The sequence below is a fragment of the Typopeltis vanoorti genome, chromosome 5 (assembly GCF_054136105.1).
Source record: "Typopeltis vanoorti isolate ZY-2024b chromosome 5, IOZ_Tvanoo_1.0, whole genome shotgun sequence".
NCBI classification, from domain to species: Eukaryota; Metazoa; Arthropoda; class Arachnida; order Uropygi; family Thelyphonidae; genus Typopeltis; species Typopeltis vanoorti.
In genome coordinates this window covers 48,538,692-48,566,389 of record NC_143553.1, presented here as the reverse complement: position 1 = coordinate 48,566,389, position 27,698 = coordinate 48,538,692, and the positions used below count along the sequence as shown (strand labels likewise).

Genomic DNA, 27,698 nt, shown 5'->3' with positions numbered 1-27,698 from the left:
TCCAATATTTGTCAGAGCTATAATAAAATTACCTTTACAACACAAATAGAATTGTGTTGTAAAGGTAACTTTAGTATGAAAAACAATAAGATCATAAATAAGAAATGTCAAATAATATAAAAGTAAATGAATAATGCAAAATAGTAAAAAAAGACTGCAACACAAAAAAGTAAATATGAATTGTAACAATACTTGTAAGAAAAGTACCAAACCGTATCAAATAATGTAAAAGCAATTGTAATAAGAATGATTTGATAAAATGTTCAGTAACAAAAATTAAATAGTTCGAAATAAATCGGATATTAATTATAAAATTAGTTAAAAGAGTAAGAAGAATTCTTTTTCTAAAAGTCGCCTCGCCTACTCCCTATATATGGGAATAAAAAGGCATTAGCTGATTTTTTTTTTTTTTCGAGGGCCCAGTCCCAAGAAATTTACTCGTAAATACCTTTCCAAATTTTTTTAAAGTTCATACATTAACATAAGTATTAATAATTAATTATGACATAATCATAAAGAGTATTAGTATACTTATGTATACGGTGTGGCATGTTGACAAATATAAATTACATTTAAATTAGTTATCAATCACTGGACTAATGAAATGTTGTAGCATGTCGTAGTTTCTTCAGGCAAACATCATTAAATTAATTTGTGCTGATTTTCATTGATATATCCCATTCTGATCACCAAATACATTTATAATATTATTATAAGTACTTACGAGTGAATGCAGACTTTTTCTCCTGTGTGCTGGTAGTTTTTCCCTTCTTTTGTACATCCTGGAGATCTTTGTAGGCTTGAGGTGGATGACTCACTATATGTTCCGTCACAAACACCTTCAATAAGAGATTTCTTAATACCAAAATTAAACAAAGTGCCTTGTCTCTTATTCATATTAATTTTAACTCTGTATTCCTATTACTTTTAAAAAAATCACGGCACTCCGGTTTCAGAACAAGCACTTACATACTGCAATAAACTTGCGAAGGAAGTATTCAGTAGTAATAGATTTGAGAACCGGATACAGACTACCTTCATCTTCAATTTCAGTGGAAAAATTTTCTTTTTACTTCCTTGCTGATTGGTCATTGATATTTGCAACGCAGATGTTATTTTGTTCAGTTTTGAGAACATGCTGTCCATTGTTGTAATTGGCTTGCAGGCAATTTTTATGATCGGTCATAAACGGCGGTATTCTCTTTCCCGATTGTTGAAAGATTTCAATGTGTGAAAATTAACAATAATTCACGAATACTTCCATGTTTAAAAATATGCTGCTTGGTCACTGACATTTGCAACACAGATGTCATTTCCTTCAGTTTTGAGAACAGAAGATATGACACCAATTGTTGTAATGGGCTAGCAGGCAATTTTTATGACCGGTCATAAACAGCGGTATTCCCTTTCCCAAATGTTGAAAGGTTTCGATGTGTGAAAATTAACGATACACAGATGTCATTAGGTGTTCTGGGTCTGAGCCTTTTGACATATTCACTAATATTATTCTCCTCAGAATATTTTTACTATAAAATATTTATTCATGAAAAATGCTTAGAAAACTAAAATGACAAATTTCAGAACTTCTTGCGGAACCTATTCACCTTCCACGGAACACAATTTGAGAAACCCTGGTGTAAATGATGATGGTATAGTACGCCCACAGATTCGAGACCCTTAGACACTTCTGCGCATGTCACAAAAAGGAGACTCCATTCCGATAATAGGGTAATCAATCCATCTTCTGGGATGAGTTTATTATTACAGGTCGGAAAATTTAGCTTTTCTTTTACGAACATTGTAGTTTTTAAACTAGTACAGCGACAGACAAGAAAGCGTGTGATTTTGCATGTTGGCGACCAATTCGTACATCCTTCATTTTTTTCTCCCCTTCAGCATGAATCGACTATTCTTGGCAAAAAGTCAAGCAGAGCTCTACAAAGTGTGGGTGTACTATAGTTGCTGGTGGATTGAGTAGTGGAGAAGAGCTGTAGAGTAGGTGCTCTGCATAGTGAGTCTTTGGACTCCTTGCAAGTGTCACATAATAATAATAAAATCATAACGAGTAAAAATCAGAATGTGTTACCCACTTACTCTCAAGGTAATGTTCCCAAAGACCAACTCTTTCTAAAAGTACCCTGAAATATTCATTGTGATGTTCCAGACTACTAAAAAGATAACATGACTTTGAATAATGGCAATCTGCAAGCAACCTGAGCTCCTTACGACGCCGATCATCTACCTAAAATTAAAAAAAAAAAAAAATATATATATATATAAATAAATATATATAAAACTAAATGACTCCTTCATTAAGATCATACAAGAATAACATTGCATACGAAATGTGTGTAGAGATCTATATAAGATACACATATAGCACAGATTAAATCAATTACAAATAAATGCTTAATTAATAAAGACTTAAGATTTTTGTCAGATTAATTATTAATTAATTTCACTTTATTAATTTCTTTTGTTTAATTCTCTATATTGGTTGGACTGGTTATAGGCCAGATATACCTATCTGGTTATAAATTCTGTTACAAATTGAACCACGCATAAACCTTGAATCTATCAGTAAATCATTTACAGCTTTCAGCACATACAAACCATATGTATAATGTGCATATAACAGCACTCAATGTTTAAAATGCTCCCTTTTGCCTTTACGCATGCCCGAATATGTGAGGCCGTATATTGATGGCCTCATTCATAGCATCCAAAGGAAATGCTGCCAATGCTCAATCCAAATCCATCTTCACGCTGGTGATGCCGGGGTGTAATTTCCTGTAGTCTACTCTCTCAAGCTCCGACCACAATTTGAAGTTTAACAGATTCACACTGGGACTTCCAGATGGCCAATCAGACAGTGATATGTGGTTGGGCACATTCACCTCCAACCGTTGTTGTGCAGGGGCTGAGTCCTGTTGGAAGGTCCACTGCCTACTGTAAAACAGGGTGTTGTTCAAGGCTGTACCACAAGAGCCAGCAACGTGAAACATGCTGTTGGCTGCGCACAGCTCTACTAATGGAACCAGGCTCGTGCAATTCTGTTCACAATGTGGGAGTGTGCAGAAGTTGTAACAGTATTTATGGTAAGACTGTGTACTATCCAAGTGAAAAGTATATTCAATATTCCAATATTGAATATACTTTAGGTTCAAATCCCATCATGGGAATGAATTGTGAATGTCTTCAGGTGGTAGATGAATTTGATTACATGCAAAAATTCCATGTTTGGTCTCTAGAGCAAGGTTTCTGGATTAATTATGCTTAATCCAACTTCAGAATACTACTATTAATATAATACAGGTTTTCAATCTTTTATAAGTGTGATTAATAATGGCTCAACCAGGCTGAAAGTCAATTATTTTCTTAAGTTTATTTTAAATCACAATCTGATGGTTTATGACCCAGTTGTAAACCATCTGAAATAATTATTTCAGTTCCAACGCAACTTTCTGAATACACATGATATATGTTAATTGAATCATTTCAGTTAACTCTCCTCTTCAAATATAACTCAACACTATTGCTGAACAAAATCCCCCCCCCCTTATAAGATTATTTTGATTATCATGTTGCAGGTAATTAAAATGGGAAAGCAGTGATTAACTAGTAATGGAAGTGCATTTTAATCTTCAGATTGCTAATAGATTACTGAGTGTGCTTTTTTTTGAAAGGAATGGACAATGATGGCTTGATTGAAGGGGGAGGGGAATAGTTAAGGAGATGTAGTAGCTTGTTTTTGGTAAAATGACATTTTCTTTTTATTATGGAAAGAACAAATTTTTATTTTTATTTTTTAATATACTTTAATATTTTTATGCTTATAAAAGTATATACAACACACACCAACACACACACACACACACATTATATATTAAAATGTATAAGAAAAAGGGACACAAACCACATTCCTGTAAGCATTATGATATAATGATGCCAATCTGTGATGTATTGATGCCTCTCTGTAACAATATACAGGCTGTTTCTGTGATTGGGAATTTGCTTCACATAACTTAAGAGCTTTTGTCATCAGTTCAATGACTTCTTTTTCTACCTGGTAAAAAATTAGAAATAATCATTAATACAAATCAGTAAAACTTTTGTAGAATAATACATAGTAATTACTGAAAGTTAATGTAATATTCTATTCTCAACTACATTTTGAAATAATCAATCTTCTGCAATGCGATGAAAGTTATGGGACTTGTTAAATAATAATATTCTATTGCCTAATTATGCTCTGTTGAAGAAGTGGGGAAATTTTTGAAATCATTAAAGAAGCTGACATAGAGAGAAAGGAAAACGTGGTACATGCTGGAGATCTATACATCAATGAAGGAAATTAATTTCACAAAGAAATGTTTTGAGAAAACTACAACAAAATGGCAAGGTCAATAATAAAGTACCTGCTGGATTTCTGTTCATGATGTGGACTAACCAGTAACATGTAATATAAAAGATGTGCACAAGTTCACAAGGATAGAAGAGATGAAATAAGAGCAAAAGTCTTATTGACTATGTGATTCTTGATACAAGAATATACAGGAGATTTGAAATGGTGAAGTAATCACCATTTAGTTTTGAGTAGGATAAAAGGATTGAGGGTGGGGAAAGGACGAGAGGGTAGGCATCCTTGAAAGCTGAATGGGGCGAGATCTAGATTTTTCTATCATAGAGTGGTGCATGATTGGAATGGACTGCCATTGGATGTTGTGTATGACAGCTTGTGAGTGTAGTATGTGGCCTCTCCTGATGAATCTCTGACTCCCTGGACTCCAGAGTTCTCTCTTAATAATAATGAATATCACACTTAAAAGACAAACATGTATAAAAGTTTTAAAAAGAATCAAAGTTAAGTAGCTCCCAGAGTTAAACTGTTAACTGAAATATATAAATATTATTCGAGAAAAAATGTAAGGGTTTGAAAGCAAGAACCAAACTTTGGATTTCTGATAACAAAATTACATTAAGGAAAACATTGTTTTCCTTAATGTAATTATACTAAAGAGAGAATACACCAAAACATAAGAAGAATGCAAGTAAAAATAGCTAAAAATGGTCACGGGAATAATGGTCATTTGATAATAATATGCAAGCTATATACAGGGTGATCAAAATTAAAGTATTCCAGTTTTAGGCCTTGTGAAACTCCACCCAGTGATCCAAATACTGCAAAACTTTGCAGGAATACATTGTGCATCATGTAGAAGCGATATCTGATAGGGAAAAAGTTCCAAAATTTACCACCAGGGGATATTATAAACACCAAATGCATGGAATTTGCATATCACACAACTGGGCATGTGCTGGGAGGGTTTAAAAAGATGGACATGGGATTTTTCCTTTCATTCTAGTTGTTAATAATGTCTGCAGTGATGGTACTAACCTTGCCTCAATGTACTTTACTCATGAAGCTGTATCACCTAAACAATTGCAATGCTGTTGCTGCGCTCTGCAAATTTTGTCACCTGAACAAATGTCGATAACGTCCACTGTCTCCATGTACTCTGTGATGAATGATTAATCATACTGATGAAGCACGATCGTTGGGAATTATACCTGGCAGAGGTCACAAACCAATCAGTTCACAAGCGAATGTAGTTGTTACTGCCATTGTGGAGCATTGGTTATTTCAGTGCACATGCTGTATTAAGACACATGGATGTACCTTAAACAGCCATCTGGAAAATTCTATGGAAGATTCTGTATTTCCACCTATTCAAGATAACCTACAGGTGACACAGGATTTGCACCTACACAGGACTTTGAAAGTTGAATTGACATTTGCTTTAATATTCCTCGCATGAGTGGAATTGGATATTGCGTGGCAGTAGATGTTGTAGGGAGAGAGGCTCACTTTCACCTGAACAGAGCTATGAATACCCACATTGCTGGGTATGGGCTAAGCAAAATCTGCACACAATCCAACAAATTCCTTTGCATTCACCCAAAGTTACTGTCTGGTGCAGATTTACAGCTTCATTTATCACTGGACTATTCTTCTTTGAGAACATCTGCTGCAGCAAATTCAATGCTACAGCAGCACCTGTGCATGGATCAGTCAATTTATACAGTAGGTCTTTCGAGAACATTTCATGAAAGCCAGAGTGATCCCATGCGTTTCCCACTGCATGGTTGCCTCATTAATCTGATCATGTGATTTCTGTCTCTGGGGATTTCTCAAAGACAAGGTTTATCAGGATCATCCTGATAACTTGCCAGTACTGGAAGGCAGCATGTGTGCAACATCAGTCCTAACCAGCTGTGTTGTGTTGTTGATCACACTGTGCAAAGGATGCAGTTTTTTGCATACTAGGAAGGGCAGCATACTGATGCAGCCTGTGAATGCATGAAGAGTATAGTGAAATGAATCGGAGATGAAGGTGGAAAGAAAAAAAAAAAAAACTGAAGATATTCTGGTAGTCTGGAATAATCACTTTTAAAGATCATTAAAAGCAGTGACAGAGCAATGGTAAAAATATTCAAGGAATGCAATTAGTAGTAGGATAAGAAACCTGAAATTCAGTTGGAATAGATGACCAGAAATACTCAAATATGGAGGTACAAAGTTTTTACAGTGGCTGCACATCATAATTCAGAAGACCTAGTCCAGAAGGTTGAATTCTAGATGGCGGGAGAAAACAGCAGAACTCATCTTTAATAAATGGAAATGAAATGGAATGCAAAAATTAGAGGAATTTATCTTTGAGTGTTGCAGGTAAGATTTATTCAAGCATACTTGAGAAGAGGTTAAGAAAAATAGGAAATAAGAAAAACAAAAAGAACATGCAGGGGTCAGAAAAAGGGGGTCAATCAGGATCAGAATTTCGATTTAAGAGAAATAGCTGAACCATCCATGCCATTCTGCACTAAGTAGCATCATCAAATTCTTGACATGTATCCTCAGGGAGATGTACAGGAGATTATGATGTTACTACATGAAAAAGTTACATCATTACCAACTTCCTATCAACAATTTAATTAATCTGTTATCTGTCAAGACTCCAATATTATGAGATCTTATATTTCTCTCTTCTAAGACACTTTTTACTGTATCACTCCACCTAGATCTTGGTGCTCCTCTGGATCTTTTCCCTGCCATCCTGGCAAAGAACACCTGTTTTGCTTACCTTTGCTCTCCCATTCCTTAAGGAATGTCAAGATTTTTTTTATATCCTTGTTTTTAGTATAATATTGCCATTGATGCCATCTGTTCACATCCCTAATCCTTCCCAGAACTCTCATATCCGTGGTCTCCATTCTCTGATCAAGTGTTTTATTTCTAACAGAGCTCTCAGATCCATAAGTTAAAATTGGTGTGAACACTGTTTAGTGTTTTGACTAATTTCTCTCTTAATTCCATATAAATTTATTCATTTGACTTACTACCATACTAGCTTTGCTAATTCTGCTATCTATTTTCATATTTAATTTGCCATCTTCACTAAAAATTGTGCCTAAATACTGTAACTGAAATAGCTTACTTGCTCTATAAGTAAGTCTTCAATGTTTTGCTTATTTTCATTACTGATTTTTGTACCTAATTTATCACAGCAGTTGTTCAATTTAGTTAAGGAATCCTGCAGGACTTGTATTGGATTTATTTAGAAGTATTATGTCATTTGCATAAAGTAAAGAGCTGGGATTAACATCTCCAATGATGTGATTCATGGATGCTTTATCAAAATACACTAATAAAAGGTGAATATATGGGAGTGTGGGTAGTGCTAGTTTCTTTAAAGTAATGCAAGCTAAAGTAACTCTGATGCCAAAGATTGTATTCTCATAAACTCTCCGATCATAATTTTGAAACTTCTTAATATATTCCTGTTTATATATAATTTACATTGCTGAAATGGAGCTGTATGACTCTTTCTTTAGATAATTGGTATCAAATTATATTTTCATTAAAAAAATGTTTCACTATTTTTCCTATTCTTATTATGTATTGACTTCTCCCTTCTGGAATGGTTCTCATACAAAGGAAGTGTTCTCCAAACAATGATACAGGGAATCATTGTTTGGAGAACAATGATTTAAAATAAATTTAAAATAAAAATAATCACTTTCTGGAACTCCTATTGATTTATTAATAAATATCATTAATGACGAGTAGGATGGCAAATAGGATTTTATAAAGTTGTTGGACTTTGCTAAGGCATTTGATAGGATACCATATGACAGGCTATTGCATAAACTAGAGAATAAGGGATTAGATGATATATTGGCTTGGATAAGTGGGTGGATGATGGACAGGTATCAGAAAATGGTATTATAGAATGTATATTACGAGGATAGATTGAGAGTATATGGACTGCAGACAACAGCAGACAGAAGAAAGAGGGGGTGATATGATAGTCTATAATCTTTTGAGAGGGGTGTTATAGGATATAGGTTGATAAAATTCTTCATTATATGGAAGGTAGGGAGAGGACAAAGAGCATCCAGGAAGTTAAGGAGGTAAGAGCTAGATTTTTTTCTTATAGAATTGTGAGTGGGTGGAATAGTTTGCCTGTTGAAGTTATGAGCATCTAGTATGAATATGTTTAAGATAAGATATGACAGCTGGTGTGGTTGATGTATGGCCTCCCATGATGAGCCTTTTACTCCCTGGTGGTCTAATAATAACAATATATTTAGTTCCATCTGAATGATTTTTACAACCATTTTTGGTAAATAAGTGAAAGAAAAAAAAATATAAACAATGTTTTGAGAGTGAAAGGGATACATTCAGAAAGTAAATGGATAAAACCACAGACTGAAAAATCCAAAAAGAAATTGTGAAATTAAATTTGCTTGTAAAAAATTAATTTCAAAAATTATCAATATTAATGATGCTATGGATGTTTAATGCACAGATACATATTATTCCTTTAGTATCCTTTCTCTAAGTATACATGCTTGTACTGTCAGGTTTTTTTTTTTTCAATAATGAGGAGTTTAAATTCATATTACAATCTTAAAAATAAGATAAGACAACAGCAGGCAACACACACATATGCACAAAACATAATGCTTGACTGAAGTTTATTTCTTAGCACTCTAAATAAATAAATCTTTGACAGTTGACATAAACACATTTTTAACAGATGTAAGTCTCATCACTGGTTGTTTCCAAAGGCTTATTAGGATAACACGATTTTATAGATAGCATAGCATCTTTGAAAATGGAACATCAGCAGACTTTATTTTCAAACCAAAACCTCCCGAAAACACTAAAAACAGTGTGTAAATGTAAAAATAGTGTTACATTTAACATCAAAAGCATAAATGAAATAAAAATATTTCATATTAGGCTTCATCTTTAAATTTATTGCAATATAGTTTAATTGGACCCCTTCTAATATAGGATGAAAATTAAAAACAAATTATGCCCTTAATGCATAACATTATACATATCTGCAAGGAGATGTGTTTTGCATTATGGGAGATACTGAGATAGGAGTGATGTTAGCTTGGTCCACCTTTGCTACGAGTTGCTTGGTGTTGTACTACCTTACCCCAGTCCTGAAGATATTTTCAGGCGCAAACTTTGTTTGCTCACACTTGGATAAAGGATTAAACTAAATTTATTAAATAATTGCAATTCTCAATTTGCTCTTAAACAACACCACACAAACACAACTGAATGCTAGTAACAAAACCAGAAGTAGGTGGCTCAGAAATTTGTAATTCAGTTAAACAAAATACTTAGTTAATACAGAGATCACTGTATATGTAAATATATTTAGACATGACTTTGATAAAGTACCAAAATGGAAAGAATGAATCTTCTTCTCACTTCTTTTAATCAGATATTTATATTGCATTAAGAGACAGCTTAATTTGTATGCTAACAGACAAGAGAGACGGATTCTCTTCTCAAGTTAACTTTTATAAATAATCTGAATACAAGAAATGTGGACTAATTTTTCGACATACAACATTTTCTTTTTACCTTCTAGCTATACACTTCTTTTGCATAAATGATTTTTGGTTCTAAATTTAATTCTCCTATTTTCTGAGAATTAAAGTTTGGTGGATTCTAAGAAAATGGGAGAATTAAATTTAGAACCATCTGAAATGGTCTGTAAGATATGTTTCTGAATTTTAGATGTTGTAAACTGTTTTCCATTTATCCATTGTTTGATTTGTTTTGAATAAAGTTATGAATTATGAATAGATTTGATTTTTATTTATACAGATGGGTGGGTGTGAATGCACGTGTGTATGTGTGTGGGTGCATGCATGTTTGCACAGCATTCAGTAGAGATTTTCATATTTCAAGGATATGCACAGATTTTGATTGAGCCGTATTTAAATTCTCAAGCAATGATTTATTTTTGTGCCAATTCCAATATTCTTGTAAAGTAATATGAAATTTTTTGATTATTTAGTATCACATTCATCCACCTTAGAAATGAAAAACAAAATTAACATAATACTGTGCAACACTTTACCTTTGCTCTTATAAAATGAATAAATCTTCTAGAGATTCTACCCTCCTGAAAAAATATTCAAGATGAATCTCTATGAAAGTCTTTGTGGCTAAATTTCTGTGCAAATTGTTTTCCATAATATTAAATGCAACTGTTCTTCTGATTGCTTTCTTAATGAAGGAATATATAATTTACTTTCTTCATTAAATGCCATAAACATTGCATCACATTCGTGTCAATAGCTTGGGTGTGCTTTCAAAATGCATACACCTTTGAACCCTTCGAAAAGATGTAAAGAGGGCACAGCAGATCAAATTCTTAGCATTTTAGTATTTTTAAACTGCTGAGATGGCGAGGCTGAGTGAGCTAACATTTTGAGCTCACCCAGCACCTAGTGGCTGTGATTGGTTATTGTGTCAACCAATCCAATCGAATGTTGTCGCTTGTCATGAGTTGAGTGCTTTCTGTATCCGATGGCTGTATTACAAACAGCTGCTACACATGTTTTCTGGAACTGAAAATTTAAAAGTGGATGTTAGGAGAAAAAACCTAAATGTTTCTCTTGCTATGCAGTATAGAATCTGTTGAAGTTGCAAAGTTTTTTAATGGTATTGACACATTTTTATTCTAATCTTCGGAAACAACAGACAGTAAAAAAATATCTATTCCTGAATAAAAATGAATATTCTATGTATTATAAGATGTTGTTGATCTACAACAAAATACCAGCATATGAGATTGATAAGACAGAAGAAAGAACTGCTGATACTAAAAAAAAATAAAAAAACCCTGATGAATGTAGGATTCTCGAAAGTGTGGATAATTCTGATAATGATTGGATGTTATGTACACTGAGTTTCAGTAAACAAAATAAATTCTTGGAAAATGGAGCAAAATATACACAAACCAGAGAAATACACATAACATATGCAACAAATTTTACGAGATGATTTGCTGCTCCATCAAACCATATTTATTCCTGCAATACTCTCTCTCTTTTTTTTTTTTTAAATTATGCCATCATAAATTCACTTATTCATGTTTAGACTTTATAGGATTGTGCTATTCGCTCTACCCAGCACTTATGACAAACATATCACAAATGATAATTAATAATTTGTTTACCATTAATGAAAGTATTTCTACTCAGACTTATTATTTCCTATTCTTACATATCTTATAAATGATGGTTCACATATTTTCATCTTTGAGTATTTCAAATATACCAACCAAATATAGTATTCAACTTCATTGTTGCTTTCCAATAAATCCTAAAACAAACAGATTGTTCCCCCACTCTGTGTTGTATTCAGAAGTATTCAAAGTTATCCTGCAATTAATTGCATTAGACCATAGGTTCCCAAACTTTTTCGGGCCACTGCCCACTTTGCATTTTGTAATGCCCCCTATTATACACACATATATACATGCTCTATTTTCTCATTGACATAGAAAATTGACATCTATTTCTATCTGACATGGTAAATTTTCAAATGATTAAATAATTGAAATAGAAAATTTATAAAAAAATTGATCGTGTAAGATGGGCATAAGATGAATTAAAATGCAATATTTAAATTTTGAATGATTATCTAATCGCAAAATCACGAAAATAATTAATTTTTAAATATATATTATTAATTTCTTCTATAAAGAGCCAGACCCTAGGCCGCCTGAATGTCCCCAAACGCTTCTGATCCCACTATAGCCCCCCCCCCCCCCCCCAGAAGGCTTCAGCACCCACTGGGGGGGGGGGGGGTACCGCCCACTTTGGGAACCTATGCATTAGACCAATTAAGATGAGTGCTGATGCGCTATGCACTCTCAAAACTTTCATACATCGATAAAAATGCAATCACACGGTCATGGGCATCTGCGGGGGGGGGGAACCCCCCGGATTGAGTAAAAAATTCCACAAATTATAATCATAAAAGTGATTGAGATATGTAATCTTATACCCTCGACTCTGGGATGCTTTGTCTGTTTTAAAATTTTATTATGGGCCCCTAGGAATTTTGTCGCCCCTTCCCTCTAAAAAAACTCTTTTAATGACTTCTTAAAAGCCATGTTAAGCTAAGCTTCAACATGTCTGATCATATATTCTAAATAGTAGCATTAGCTAATGAAAATTCATAAGTTAGTGAAAAATGATCAGAAACTATATATAAATATCTTTTTTTTTTTTTTTTTTTTTTAACAGAGAGAGATAGTTAACCCTTTAATGGTGGGATTTTGTTCTGAAAATGTGCATCTGCATGGGTAATTAAAATCAAGAGAGGACGAGTATACTCGTCAAACGCAGAGTAAATGCACCTGCTGTAAATTTTAATTAAATTATAATAACAAAATGTCGATTATTAAAAGTCAGTTTATTTGAAAAACATACTACTATATTGTTTTAAATGATTATGATATTTAAAAAATATATAGTATAATAAAGTTTTACTATGTAAAAATTTCATTAATGACATCCTGAAGTCTGGTTTCAACAGAGAAGGAATAAATGACGTTTTATGATTTATTTTTCGTATAGTTTAGGCCAATTTTGCAGCGCCCCGTGCAAATGCACGTGTTGCACCGTCGGTAGAGATGGCTCTGATTATGAGTTGGCCTGTTTCGGCCCATGGAGGGATAGCAATAGAACACATGTTCCTGTTTTTGGTTCATCTTTTTCTATTTGTGAAAAAAATGTTCATTACTTGTGAACAGAGACCAGTTCGTTTGCCCTCTGTGTCTAGTGAGTCACTGAGTGAAGTGCGAATTGTAAATTTATAGCGAAACAAATTTAAACAAAAAAATACATTTTTAAAAGTTAAATGTAATTTAATACTATTTTATTTGTTAGTTTATGATTTTTTTTGCTTTTAAACAGAAATAATTTAATTTAGGATTAATTAATTAGTTGATTTTTAATAAAATATGCCAGTCAATTATTTTATATATGTAATTGTGCCAAAAACCATTAATTCTGAATACTTTTGTTTCCCAAGAAGTACAGATCATTAAAATCCATGTAAAATGAAAATAATTTATTTATAGTTTACATCGACAAATAATTACATCAAAAAATGCTAAAAGACGTTTATTGATGTAATTATTTAATTAAATCAATAATTATAAAAATTTATTGATGTAATTATTTGTCTCCAAGCTTTTCCCCCATCCTCAAAAAAATTTTCTGTGGACACACACCCATGCATACAGTCAGAACCAGCACTAGGGTCTTTGCCGCCCGCATGCAATTTCTATCTAAGCGCCCCTGTAACAATTCGGGCGTGTGTGTGTGTGGTTCTTTTATGATAATAAAAATGTGAATTATTTGAAATTTCTTAAATTTTGACAGAAGAGCCACACATTGGTTTGCTAAATGTAACAAACCGGGGATGTTGACTAGGCAGGATAATCATTAAAAACCTGAATATTCAAAAAATTCTCAAAAGTTAAAGCAAATTTTGATAAAGCCACTTCACTTTAATCGTTGAATATAATGATACAGGGATTATAGCCTTCTCACTGATCCAAATCGCTAACAAAATTAAAATGAATTTCAATTAAAGTTAAAATTTATTTGAACTAAAGTTTAAAAAATTCTTGCATTTTACAAGTTAGTAAATTCTTAATAACTTGTAAAAATTTTTTAATAATTTTTATAAGTGGAACTATCTTTTAGGAAAAAAAAAGAAACTCAAGATAGATGAGAAAATAAGAAAAGAATTCAGAAATAATTACAACATTTAATATAAGTATTCAAAAAATAACATCTTGACAGAATAACAGAAAATAAATTAAATTACATAAATATACTTGAAATTTTTTAATTAAAATTTTAGGGTTTTTAATTTCATATTCACAAAATTAGAAATAATGGTCTTAAAGTCTAATTCCGCACATATATCATTTTCAATAACTATTAATGCCAAACTAACAAGCTTTTTTGTGACTTACTTGTTCTTAAGTAGGTTTTTAATCAATTTCAACTTGGAAAAGGAATGTTCACCGCTCGCTACACTAACAAGTAAGGTTAATAGTATTCTTAAAGCAATTGAAAAGTTAGGGAAAGATAAATTATCGGACAATAAAATTAAGAATATCAAAAGGGTTTTGAATATTTAAATTATCCTTCCGAAAAATATCCCGGAAAGCACATAATTCATCATATTGTTCTATTGCATTTACGTCTTTATTGTCGCCGTCCTTCAAGAGAATCTCTAAATCGTCACAATTTTTTTTTTTGTAAATCTTCATTATTAATTTGTAGTAATCTATACAAGAAATTGAAATTATCATAATATGTTTTTAGTTGTTCAAAATGTTCTATTAACGAACACACTGCAAAGTCTAAAAGTGTATAAAACACATTCACTCTAAATTTATCTTCTGGCGATTGTGGCGTTTCATCTCATGATGCTCGTAGTCAAATTGTCGTGTCTTCTTTCATACCAGCTTTAAATTCTTGTTCTCTATCCACCTCTTCACTCAGTTCCTTTGCTGTTTTTAGAACTTCTTTAAAATTTGTCTGATCGATACTCTTGTAAGAATATTTTTAAGTTTTCGATGATAGATTCTAAAGCAAGTGTAATGTTCATATTTTTGTCTTGAAGCATTTTACTCACAGGGTTTATTCTGTTAAGTAAATCATGCCAAGTTATAAGAGAGCAAATAAATTTATAGTCCTTTATTTTAGCACATAATGTTTGTGCTTCATGCTGAGTTTCTTTATTAAAATTTCGAAAAGTTCGTCTTAATTTCTCCTAACTGATATTGTAGAGGGCGAATTGCATTAATTTTATTTTCCCATCACGTTTCTGATGGCTGTTTCAATGTTAATTTTTTTACGAACTTTAAAAGGACTGCCCAACGTTTGTAAGAGAATGAAAAGAGAAATTGTATATTTCTTGAATAATTGTAAAGAAACTAATTGTATCTGCATTCACTTTGGCTGCATTGTGAATGATTAAATTTAGAGTATGAGCAGCACATGGCAAGTAAAAAGCTCGAGGATTTTTGTTCAAAAGCAAATTTTGGAACCCATTTTTTTCCCTTTCATATTTGCCCCACTGTCATACCCTTGACCTCACGTCTTCAATGGGAATGTTCCATTTTTCCAATTGTTCCATTATTGTTGCACATAAACCACGTCCTGTGGAATCTGATATATCTGCAAAACTTGAAAAGTTTTCCCTGATCTTGACAATTCCATTGTCACAGGAAATAAAGCGAATTATAAGGGTCATTTGTTCTGTTTTACTTGCATCAGGTGTGCAGTCTAAAATTATGAAATATTTAGATTTTCGAATTAATAAAATGGCATCCCAGATTGCGTTACTTAAAGTTTCCAATATTTCATTTTGACTGTCTTTACTCAAATTGTGTGCTCTATTGTTTCGTTGTAGGGTCCTTTCAACATGATTTTCCATAACGGGATCAAACTTCGCAAACGGTTTGACTAATTTTAAAAAATTGCTGTTATTCCTTTCATATAATTTATCAGATGATCCACGAAAGCTAAATTTTGGCTACCAAGGAATTTTATAATTTCAATCAAGCATTCCAAAACACTCATCCAATATTTCTTTTCCATTTCATACATGCTTTGAGTCTGGGAATCAATAGCAGTTTTGTTTTTTATCAAGTTCCTTCCATTTTAAGAAATTTTTCATGTGAGTTAAACTAGTCTCATGTCTGTGCAAAGTTGTACTTACATTTCTCTAATCGTTATAACCTTCTACAAGACTACTTGATACAGTAGGCGTGAAAAGTTTGCAACAAAAGCAAAAAACGGAATTTAAAGTTTCGGAATAAATGAGCCAAGTTCTTGGCACAAGCTCCCTGTTTTCCATTTTTCTATTATAATACGTGTCGCCAAATTTACGACCATATGTATCTCTGGGATATATTTTATTTTTGTTTTGAACAGGCCCCATTTCAATTAAAACAATTCATAATTTTTCATCAATATTTCCCTATTCACCTGGATCTTCTAAATTTACAGAGACTAACAATGTGTTAGTTTAGTGGTCAACTACAACTAAATCTTCTCCTAACTGTTTTTCACTTAAATCATGCATCTTGTTATCTTGTTCAATAGTTGCAATAGTACTTCATGCAAACTGGATGATGTGCAATGTTCTTCAACTGTGATTTCTGATGTATCGAGTTGGTTACAATCTGCATCAGAATATTTTAATATTTTAACAAATTTATTAAGAGCCCTAGTTTGTTTCTTAATATCTGCTTCTTTCACAGCATGACGTTTATGATTTTGTGCACCGGATAAGTTTTTTTTATTTTTGATTCCATTTCTATTTTATACCCACAAGAATTTATTACACAATACGACACAGATACGAAATAATAGTCCACACTGAGTTACTGTCAGTAGCCTACTGAGATGCATACCATATGACTGGTTAACTGGCAACAAACGGTTTGTACGAAAATTTGTTTCTGCGCATAAAAACCATTCACCGTTTCACTTTAGATAGACTGCAGTAGACACAACATTCTGCAGGCAAGCATTTAGCCTGCTCTCGCTGCAAAATTGTAAACAGCCGGCTGATCAAAGAGGCAGCAATATACAATTTTTTTAAATTTTTATTCGGTGTATCTGGCCTTATTTATTTTAATATTGATCATTCTAAGAATTTTTTGTTTTTATGATAAAAATTTTGTTTCTTAAAAATGAATTTATGAACATTGTCCAGGCGGCGGCGCCCCCTTCATAGCGACGCGCACATGCCCACTTCCGCCGGCTCTGCATACGGTCAAATTAATGTGAAATTTGTAGCATGGGTTGTATAACCCACACGACAGCATACCTAACCGAAATGGGCACGTGATGCCACTGATATATATATATATATATATATATATAAAATAAAATCCCTAAATATCCTCCTTTTCAGTCTGTACTATATTGAGCAATGTGATATGCCATACTTTTGACAAAAGTATAGCTGGTTTTTTCCCAAAATAATAACTTTCTCTTCTCTTTCTCATCTAACACATTGTAGCAGAAAGCAGAGTGAAGGAAAAGGGTTTATCTCTAACTGCACCACAACAATCAGTGCAGATGAAAAGATATTCCAGAGTTGAAGAAGCATATATACATTTTTTTTTCTTTTTTTAAATCTAAACTCCACTCACAAAAGGATGTAGACCATCAGTACTATAGATGGGCTAAGAATTATAATCTGAAATCCTGCTCTAATGACCAAACATGGAAAGTTTTTCAGGCCTCTGAATAAGCAGGGCAGAGGTCTCATATCAAGCAATTGGTAATCATGTAATATCTAATAAATGAAACTGGCTATGCAAGTCAAAGTCAGTATGCGGTCAATATTCTTAAGATAAGAGGGTCAATAAAATGATGCTAGAAGCAAAACAGTCTAACTCATCTTGATTCTAAATTAACTTAAGATGAATTGAATATGCTATAAAAGTTTCTTGCATCAAAGATAAGATATGAATTAGTCTTCCCCAACTGAAGAGTATATTCACATCATTATTATGACTGCACTATGGAGCACTCTACCATCAGAATATCCAAAATCAATATAAGCTATCATTTAAAAAGATTAGCTGAGAAGAACCTTCAAGGTTCAATATGCTTGGGGAAGGAATTATCTTAAAATAATAAATTTAAGAAGTGAATAACTTAAAAAGAAAACAGCTAGTAAATTATTGTAAAAATTTACTTTCTACAGCTGAGTTTAATTAACCATACTCAAATGGTGCATGGGCAAGTAGATGCTTTATTTGAACTTTTTTTCTTAGAAATAACAGAATTTCTTATATGCAAACCAATGTGGTGCCAATAAATTTGCAGAGGAACGGGAAAAAGAGAAATAGAATTAATAACTATCTTCAATTCTAATATTCATTTACAGTTTATGTCAGTATTTATTGCATTACAGAAACAAATGGTTATTAGCAATTCATGTTTTTTTCCAGAAATATATACTTATATAACTTGCCATAAACAAAATTAATTGTCAACTTACTTCTTCTTGTGCATACATAGAAAGAGGAGCGAAATCTTGAAGAAGAGAAGCCATATTAAAAAGTGTAGTAGATAATTCCCAGTTCACAGTATCCCAAATTTCAGGAAATTGACTAGGGCCTCCTAACACATTTACACAATTCTTGTAGTACTGAAGAGCCTGTTTCACATAAAAATAAATAAAAAATAATCATAATTATGCATTTGGTGTTTTCAATTTCAACTAGATTAAAACATGCTTTACTGAACATATACTACATGACACTTCTGGAGTGGTGTAAGAATCAAAAACATATGAAACCCCTATTAAATAAATAATACAAATAACTACTTAGGGTTTCCAATTCAGTCTTTTGGTGCTGGATAAACATGATTTATTGCATTACAAGTTTTCAGTAGAGCCATGAAATTACCTACTGCAACTACAACAGTCATTACAGATGAAAAGATATTCCAGAGTTGAAAGAGCATATATATATATATATTTTTTTTTTAAATGTAAATCCTACTCCAAAAAGGATGTAAACCATTAGTACTATGGATGGGCTAAGAATTAGATAATCTGAAAACATGCTCTAGTGACCAAACATGAAACATGTTTTTCAAGCCAAAAAAAGTTTACTTGTTACTGGCAAAGAGGATTTTACTAGTCACAGAGACTAGCATGCAACATAATTAACAAGGAACATGCCAGATGGATCTTTACTAAATTAACAAATGAAACTCATTTACATTAGAGGATAAAGGTGAATAGTGAAGCCATCTACTGGAAAACTTCAATGGAACTACAGTTTGGAATTAGAAACATGCAGCTGAATACCACACACAACAAAACTGACATTACTCAGACAAAGAAGATATAGCAGGTAGGATCCAATAAATAATAAATATCTAGATTATCTATGCAATGATTAAAAAGCACAGTAGATAATATTTGCACAAGAAACAGCAAAGAGATGAACCATTGAAGCACCATTCTCAATATAATTTTTTATACGTATTTTCAAGGGGCATAAAAATTGGCAATACTTTACTATACTACTAAGTTTACATTAATTTACATTAATATTAGCTTCCCATCAACAATTTTCTTCCAAACTGATTATCGGTTTTCTAAGTTTCTCAGCTCTTATATACTCTAACTGCATCAATCCACTTTGATGTAAATATTCTTTATGGTCTTTCCCCTCTCTATCCTGGTAACAACTGTTCTGGTGATATTTCCTCTCCATTCTGTTTAAGTGACCACTTTAGTTCTACTCATATAGTCTTGAATGCTAATGATGCCAGGTTTCTTTTGTACCTTCATTTTTAATATGTTCTTGCCACTGTCATCCAGTCACTTCCTTAAATCCTACATCATACATCATAATTTTGATTAACTGTTTTATTCCTACTCATATAGTCTTGAATGTTAATGATCCCAGGTTTCTTTTGTACCTTCATTTTTATTATGTTCTTGCCGCTCCTGTCATCCAGTCACTTCCTTAAATCCTCAGAGTATGATGTATGACAGAAATCCTTATATCTGTCATACATCATAATTTTGATTAACTGTTTTATTTCTATTCAGTTATGCAGTTATTTAGTTTTAACAATCCTGAAGACTTGTACTGAATTTATTTAGAAGTAGAACATCATTTGCATAAAGTAAAGATTAAGTTTAATATCTCTGATTATAATAACCTTCGGATCTATATAAGTTGAAACTGGTTTCAAAACTGTCTTATGTAGTACAGTATATAAGACAGTGATGAAATGTATTAATTATATAAATTCACTTGACTGAATCTCCACATCTTATTCTATTATCTTTTCATATTGAATATACAATCTTCACTAAAAATCTGACTGAATAGCTGAAACGTTTTCATGTTCTTGGCATTTATTTTCATAGAATGCCTTTTTTTTTGATAATTTCCATATCTGTTACAGCAGTTATTCAGTTTTAATAAGTTCTGAGGACTTGTACTGAATTTATTCAGAAGCATCACATCATTTGCATAAAGTAAAGAGTTGAGTCTAATATCTCTGATTTTAATGTAGAGTGAATGTGACATGTCTTAATGTAATTATTCATATAAATGAAGATTCAATTAAATGATGAATAATAATAGAAATATGCGCTTATCTTATAGCTGATTTACAACTTAAGTATATGAAATATATTGCTCTGTATAATGTCCCATTTACACTAATTGTTTTGAATGGTATTTCTTTTGGCATATTATCATATGCCTTTTCCAGTTTCACAAAAGTTAAAATATATATATATATATATATATATATTACCATGATTTCTTAATTTGTCTTAAAGTAAATAATTGCCTTGGTAATCTTTATTAGGCCTGAACCAACTCGTTATTTCCAAGTTTCTTTTCAATAATTTTTCTTGACTTCTTCTCAAAGGACTTTCATAGATTTAAGCATTCAGAGTAGAGTGTTTCTTTGTAATTATGTAAACTCAGTACAGAACTTTTTCTAATTATCACATTCAGTTTTATTTTTCTTTTCTTTTAAATAGCTGGGTACTATTGCTATGAGAAGTAGATCTCATAGCAATATGAGATCTACTCACTAAAATGCAATCTTCGGCCTTCTGAATTATGCAGTACCATCATAAAATTTTTATGTTCCAAAGAATATAAATAAGATCTATTTAATTTTTGAGGATCTAGAAAAGGTATATGATAAAGTGCCAAGAGAAATTATGTTCAAAACATTGCGATTATGTAGTAAAAATGGGACATTTACAACTAACATTTACAAGAGCTATTTACAACCTTTCCTTAATTTGCAAATCAATAGTCAGAACTGAAAGATGCAACAGGAAGATGGCATGATGTAATTTCAGGTGTAACACACTATTTCCACTCTTACTGATCATCTATATAATCACATTACATAGAAGAAAAGTGTCATTAAAACTATATAAAAATCAGAGACATTAAACTAGGCTCTTTATGCAAATTATATTATACTTCTAAATAAATGCAGTATAAGTTTTCAGGATTTAATTAAATTGTGTAATTGCTTATAAATTGGTATGAAAAATCAGCAAAGTCAGGAATGTAGAAAATTTTAACTGCATTCTCAATTGTGAAGTCATGAAAGTTGAAAAACATTTCAGGTATTTAGATATAAATTTTAGCCAGATGGCAAATAAAATATGAAAACAGATAACAGAATAAACAAAGATGGCATGCTGAAGCACCAGGTGAATAAATTTATATGAAATAAGATAAAAAAAATAGCCCAAACAGTGGACTAACAGTATTATTGCATTATCATCATTTAAGAACATGTAAGTGGAACTAATCTAAAGTGATATGGTCCTTTAAATAGAATGGGACTAGAAAGGTCAGCAAAACAGATGTCTGATGGTCAAGTGGCAGGAAAAAGACTTGATTAATTTGGAAGAAAACTACAGAGCTCATGATATTGCCAACTTAAATGTATAGCACTGTAGCCAATTCCCACTATAGAAAACATGATTATAACAAAGTCTCTCACTGTAACAAACTGCTGAAGGGTCCAGACCAACGTTTCACAGGTTTATTATTAAATTTTTCTATGGTCCGTATGAGTTTGTTATAGCAAGAGTTGAGTGTATTATGAATAACAGCACTTTCTGAAGTAGAATAATAGATGAATGCATTTTGTCACACACGCTCTGAATTAAAAATGTGGTGAATGTTTATAAAATTCAAACTCTTTTTGGAGAATTTATTTCAATTTAAACAAAAAAAGACTAATAATATCAAATGCATGTTGGATTTCTAATTCTGGGCACGAGTCAATCATTACTTGCCGAGTATTACAACCCATGTGTAGAGGCTTAAGTGCTGTGAGGACATCAATGGAGGCTTAATGGATGTTTTTACAACACTTAGAAAGGATTAAAACAGAATTTAATGCTTCCTATATTTTGTCTCAGTCACTGAGACATCTTCAGGGATTACAAAAAAACTAATGTAACATAAACACAAATAACAAACAATACTCAGTTGAACTACGTGGGTGACACTAAAGTCTTAACTAGGTGGAGTGCCCTCTAAGAGCAGATGTAGGTAGCCTGGAATGTAGGGTGGGACCTCTGGTGATAAGTATTTCCCAAATCTTAGGAAACTTAATGCAGCCATATTTATTAAGATTTGGTTGATTTCTGAGAGCTGCTGCTGATTTTAAGAATAGTCTCTCTTTTTTGAATTTGCTGTTGTGGAGCATGGTGGTTTTTTTTCCATGAGATCCTATGGGTTGTATCCAAGACATGGTCAGCAAGGCCTGACTGACAATAGTCATGGTTGCAGATGTATGACTTGTGTTCCTCCAGGCAAATGGTTGCTAATCTGCCTGTCTGTCCAAAGTATGCCAGCTTACAGGAACAGGGTACTTTATAAACTCCATGCAATGAGAGAGGAGGGAGCTGATCTTTTGTAGAATGGATAAGGGTAGCAAGTTTGCAGTGGGGCTTAAATGCTGTGTGTAGGTTGTACTTGTTTAAAATCTTGGCTATTTTTTTTGGATGTGCCACAGATGTAGGGTATGGTGATGGCATTTCTAAACTCTGTCTGACGAGAATACCGGGAAACGGGGAATGAACTGATTATTTTTTTGATAATGTGATCGCTGTAGCAAGTGGAGAGGAAAGTGTTGGTCAAGTTCAGTAGTAAGGGCGGTTCCACTGGAACAAAGATTGTAGGTTCTCTTGGTAAGAGTTTTAATAATGCCATATTGTTGAGCAGGGCGGTGGTGGGAGAGTTTGTGAATGTATTTGGCTGTATTCGTGGGTTTTCTATATACAGTGAAGGAAAGTGTACCATTAGGAAGGTGTGTAACTAAGGTGTCTAGGAGGGGTAAACAGTTGTTCTTTTCCCTTTCCATCGTAAACTGGATTCTTGGATGTAGGTTGTTGAGGTGACTCAAGAAGGAGTCTAATGTGTCTGGGCAATGAGGCCAAATAGAGAACACATCATCAACATATCTTAGCCAGATAGAAGGTTTGATAGGGGCTGAGTCTATGGCTCGTTTTTCAAAATCTTCCATATAAAAATTGGCAAGAGGGGGGAATCCATGGCAGGTCCCTCTATCTGCTTGTAGATTTTGTTCTTCCAAGAAAAATACCCAGAATTGATGACAAAGGAAAAGAGATCTAAGATGTCAGAAGGAAAAACGTTTTTTAAGAGTGTTAAGGTATCAATTAAGGGGATATTGGTAAACAATGAGGAGATGTCAAAGCTTACCAATATGTCTGTGTTATTTAAGGTTAAATTTTCTATGAGGGTTTTAAAATGGGTCGAGTTTTTTATATAGGATGTGGAAAGTCCAGTGAGGGGGTGGGGTCAGAGAGTTGGCCAGTTGTTTTGACAGTTTGTAGCAAGGTGCATTACTGGTATCTACTACAGGTCTTAGTGGGGAATTGTTTTTTGGGATTTTTGGTAAACCGTATATTCAGGGGGTAGGGAACGGAAAGGCTTGAGTTTTTTCGTGATGTCTGGGGCCAGAACAATACTTTTTTTAAGTAAGTTTTTTAATTTTTTAACTTGTGTTTTTGTGGGGTTGTGTTCTAGTGGGGTGTAGGTGATGCGATCTCGGAGGATAATTCCCATTTTCCGATTGTATTCCGCTGCATTAAGAACGACTGTGGCATTACCCTTATCCGCTCTCGTGATGACAATACTTTTCTCTTTCCCTAATTTCATGAGAACAGTGTGTTGTGCAAATGATAAATTACTTTTTGGAGTGAAGACTGGGTGAGGATGTTGGCGACGTCAAGCCTGATGTTATTTGCTATCTCCGGCGCTAAGCGACAGATCCTGCGTTCGATGTTAAACTTTACATCAAGCATTGGCACTTCTTTTGGAGCGACTGCGAAATTGTGGCCGAGGCTTAAGGCACTGACGACAATGCTGTCGTTGAGCCTTTTGGAAGATAGATTAACGACTGTCTGGAGCAGTTGAATTTGCAGTTGTGGTTTGGCTTTCACGAGGTTGTAATATTTCTTGATATGTTTATCTTTTATTTTTTGAAATTTTTTCTGTGCAGAAGCTTCTGAGAGATGCCAGAGAGAATAGAGCAAAGTTTCAGGTTTAGTACAGCGGAGAGCTCTGATTGTAAGGAGCCAATAGCAGCATTCATAATAGAGTAGTGGTGATTTGGTCTCGCAGTAGTGCGAGACCAAATCACACAAGCTGGTGCGGTTATATATGCAGAGGGCTTTTTTGGAATGAAAGTGGATCTTTAGCTTAATGCAGTTGGGTATCACTCTTGTTTCCCGATATCTTTTTAAAAAGGCCAGCTTATTTAGTTGCCTAGATAGTCGTAGTTTTGACTTACTGGATTGGCATGCTATATCTTCACCATGAATGATTGGAATCTGTGTATACCCAATTCCTGACTAAGACCTATAGTAGATGTCAACTAATGCACCTTGTTACAAACTGTCAAAACAACTGGCAACTCTCTGCCCCCCCCCACTGGACTTTCCACATCCCATATAAAAAACTCTACCCATTGTGAAACCCTCATAGAAAATTTAACCCTAAATAACACAGACATATTGGTAAGCTTTGACATCTCCTCATTGTTTACCAATATCCCCTTAATTGATAATCTTAGATCTCTTTTCCTTTGTCATCAACTCTGGATATTTTTTTTGGAAGAACAAAATCTACAAGCAGATAGAGGGAATCGGCATGGGTTCCCCCCCTTCTCACCCCCTCTTCCCAATTTTTATATGGAAGATTTTGAAAAACGAGCCATAGACTCAGCCCTTATCAAACCTTCTATCTGGCTAAGATATGTTGATGATGTGTTCTCTATTTGGCCTCATTGCCCAGACACATTAGACTCCTTCCTCAGTCACCTCAACAGCCTACATCCAAGAATCCAGATTACGATGGAAAGGGAAAAAGAACAACTGTTTACCCTTCCTAGACACCTTAGTTACACGCCTTCCTAATGGTACACTTTCCTTCCCTGTTTATAGTAAACTCACGAACACAGGCAGATACATTCACAAACTCTCCCACCACCACCCTGCTCAACAATATGGCATTATTAAAACTCTTACCAAGAGAGCCCACAATCTTTGTTCCAGTGGAACCACCCTTACTACTGAACTTGACCACATACACAACACTTTCCTCTCCAATTGCTACAGCGATCACAGTAACAAAAAAAATAATCATTTCCTCCCCCACATTCCCCGGTCTTCTCGTCAGACAAAGTTTAGAAATGCCATCACCATATCCTACATCTGTGGCACATCCGAAAAAATAGCTAACATTTTAAATAAGTAGAACCTACACAGCATTTAAGCCCCACCGCAATCTTGCTACCCTTATCCGTTCCACAAAAGATCAACTCCCTCCTCTCTCATTGTATGGAGTTTCTAAAGTACCCTGTTCCTGTAAGCTGGCATACTTTGGACAGACAGGCAGATCAGCAACCATCCGCCGCAGATGGTTGCTGATCTGCCTGTTCCATCCGCGGAGGAACACAAGTCATACATCTGCAACCATGACTATGGTCAGTCAGGCCTTGCTGACCATGTCTTGGATACAACCCATAGGATCTCATGGAAAAAAACCACCATGCTCCACAACAGCAAATTCAAAAAAGAGAGACTGTTCTTAGAATCAGCAGCAGCTCTCAGAAATCAACCAAATCTTAATAAATATGGTTGTATTAAGCCTTCCTAAGATTTGGGAAACACTTATCATCAGAGGTGCCCTTAGAGGGTGCTCCACCTAGTTAAGACTTTAGTGTCACCCACGTGGTTGGGCTAAGTATTGTTTGTTATTTGTGCTTATGTACATTAGTTTTTTTGTAATCCTTGAAGATGTCTCAGTGACTGAGACAAAATATAGGAAGTATTAAATTCTGTTTTAATCCTTTCTGAGTGTTGTAAAAAATCCATTAAGCCTCCAACATGAAGTATTACAACATAAAGACAGAATAAATATTTCATGAAAGTACACAGAAGAATAATAATGGCTGTAATGATTATGTTTTATACAGAAACCTCTTCAAACTGATCCTAGCTGTTATTTTGATTTTTATGGCTATAATGTGCCAGGTTAGTTTTTAAAAAAAAAAAAAAAAGTATACAAATGAAACATATAAATTAAAGTGTATATCAGTAAAGTCAAAAAAATATCTATACATGGAAAAATTTTAAATGAAATTATATATGTTAGTATATTTTAAAAACACCACATATATTTGGAGACCTGATAAAATCTTCTCGAGCAGGGACAGATTGCTAAAATTAGAAAATGGCTGCACGCATTGAAATAATGAGGGCGGTAGATTAACCCTTTCAGTAGTATCTCGGTTTATGAACATGTTCAACAATTTTAATGACTTAAAACACCAAGATAATTAAGAATAAAAGTTTAATAAGGACACAGCTAATTTCATTGGTAAGCCAACTTCATCAGGTGTCAAAGTACAAAGGTATATATACAAAAAGACTGACAGAAACATTACACACAACAACAACAGAGCTTTCAAAAACTGTAGTTAAGTTTGAATTGAAGTCCTGCTTCAGTTCTAGCTACATTTATATGCGTGCAAGTGATCTTGCGAGACCGGCAATACTGAATAGCAGAGCTATGTGAGTCTGGTAAATTGTAACTAAGGTTGCTATTCATATGGACAGAATCGAGGGCAATTTCTTTTGACTTCAGGATACGTCTTTGAAGTATCCTGGAGTCAAATTTGGTGTTGGCAGCCTTCATCAGAGTTTACAGAGAACAAGATGTGGCTGCCAAGGGTTCTATTATAAGAGATATCTCTTTTGTGAAAGATTGATTTATCAATCTGTCCCTAACATGGTTTACCACAACTACAAATAACTTCAGTTTTTGAAAGCTCTGTTGTTGTAAGTGTTAATGTTTCTGTCGGTCTTTTTGACACTTGAAGTTGGTTATGAATGAAACTAGTTGTGTCCTTGCAAGAAAGAGCATGAAAAATGGCTTATGTGGGACCAAGAAAAAAAACTTTCTCGTGGTCTCTGCACAGACTAGACTGCAGTAATTTAATTTTAGGCTTAACCTGGTAAATCGTATTGCTGTTAATCTCTTTATTCAATATTTGCCCAGTGGAAACATCATGGAATTAAGACACCAACAATGGACATAAAATAGATTATAATTTTTGTTTTATAATATGCCTGTAAGAGACCGGCAGCTAATGGTATCTTAAGGAATGAGCTGACTTAGCTTGCAACTATGTGCAGCCTCATTTTCCTTAATCTCAAC

General features: G+C 33.5%; 1 protein-coding gene across 3 annotated transcripts in view; it reads right to left on the bottom strand.

Annotated features, from left to right (window-relative positions):
- Nucleotides 1–27,698, bottom strand: part of LOC150106375 (erythroid differentiation-related factor 1) — a 381,623-nt gene that overhangs the window by 28,098 nt on the left and 325,827 nt on the right. For 2 of the 3 annotated variants that reach the window (XM_090393103.1, XM_090393102.1), the window contains 3 exons: nt 18,434–18,592; nt 3,917–4,066; nt 2,095–2,242 (listed from right to left, as the gene is read on the bottom strand). In XM_090393103.1, the coding sequence (XP_090249229.1) occupies nt 2,095–2,242; nt 3,917–4,066; nt 18,434–18,592 (457 nt within the window). The remainder of the gene's footprint in view (nt 1–2,094; nt 2,243–3,916; nt 4,067–18,433; nt 18,593–27,698) is intronic. The other variant, XM_090393104.1, reaches the window with a different exon arrangement.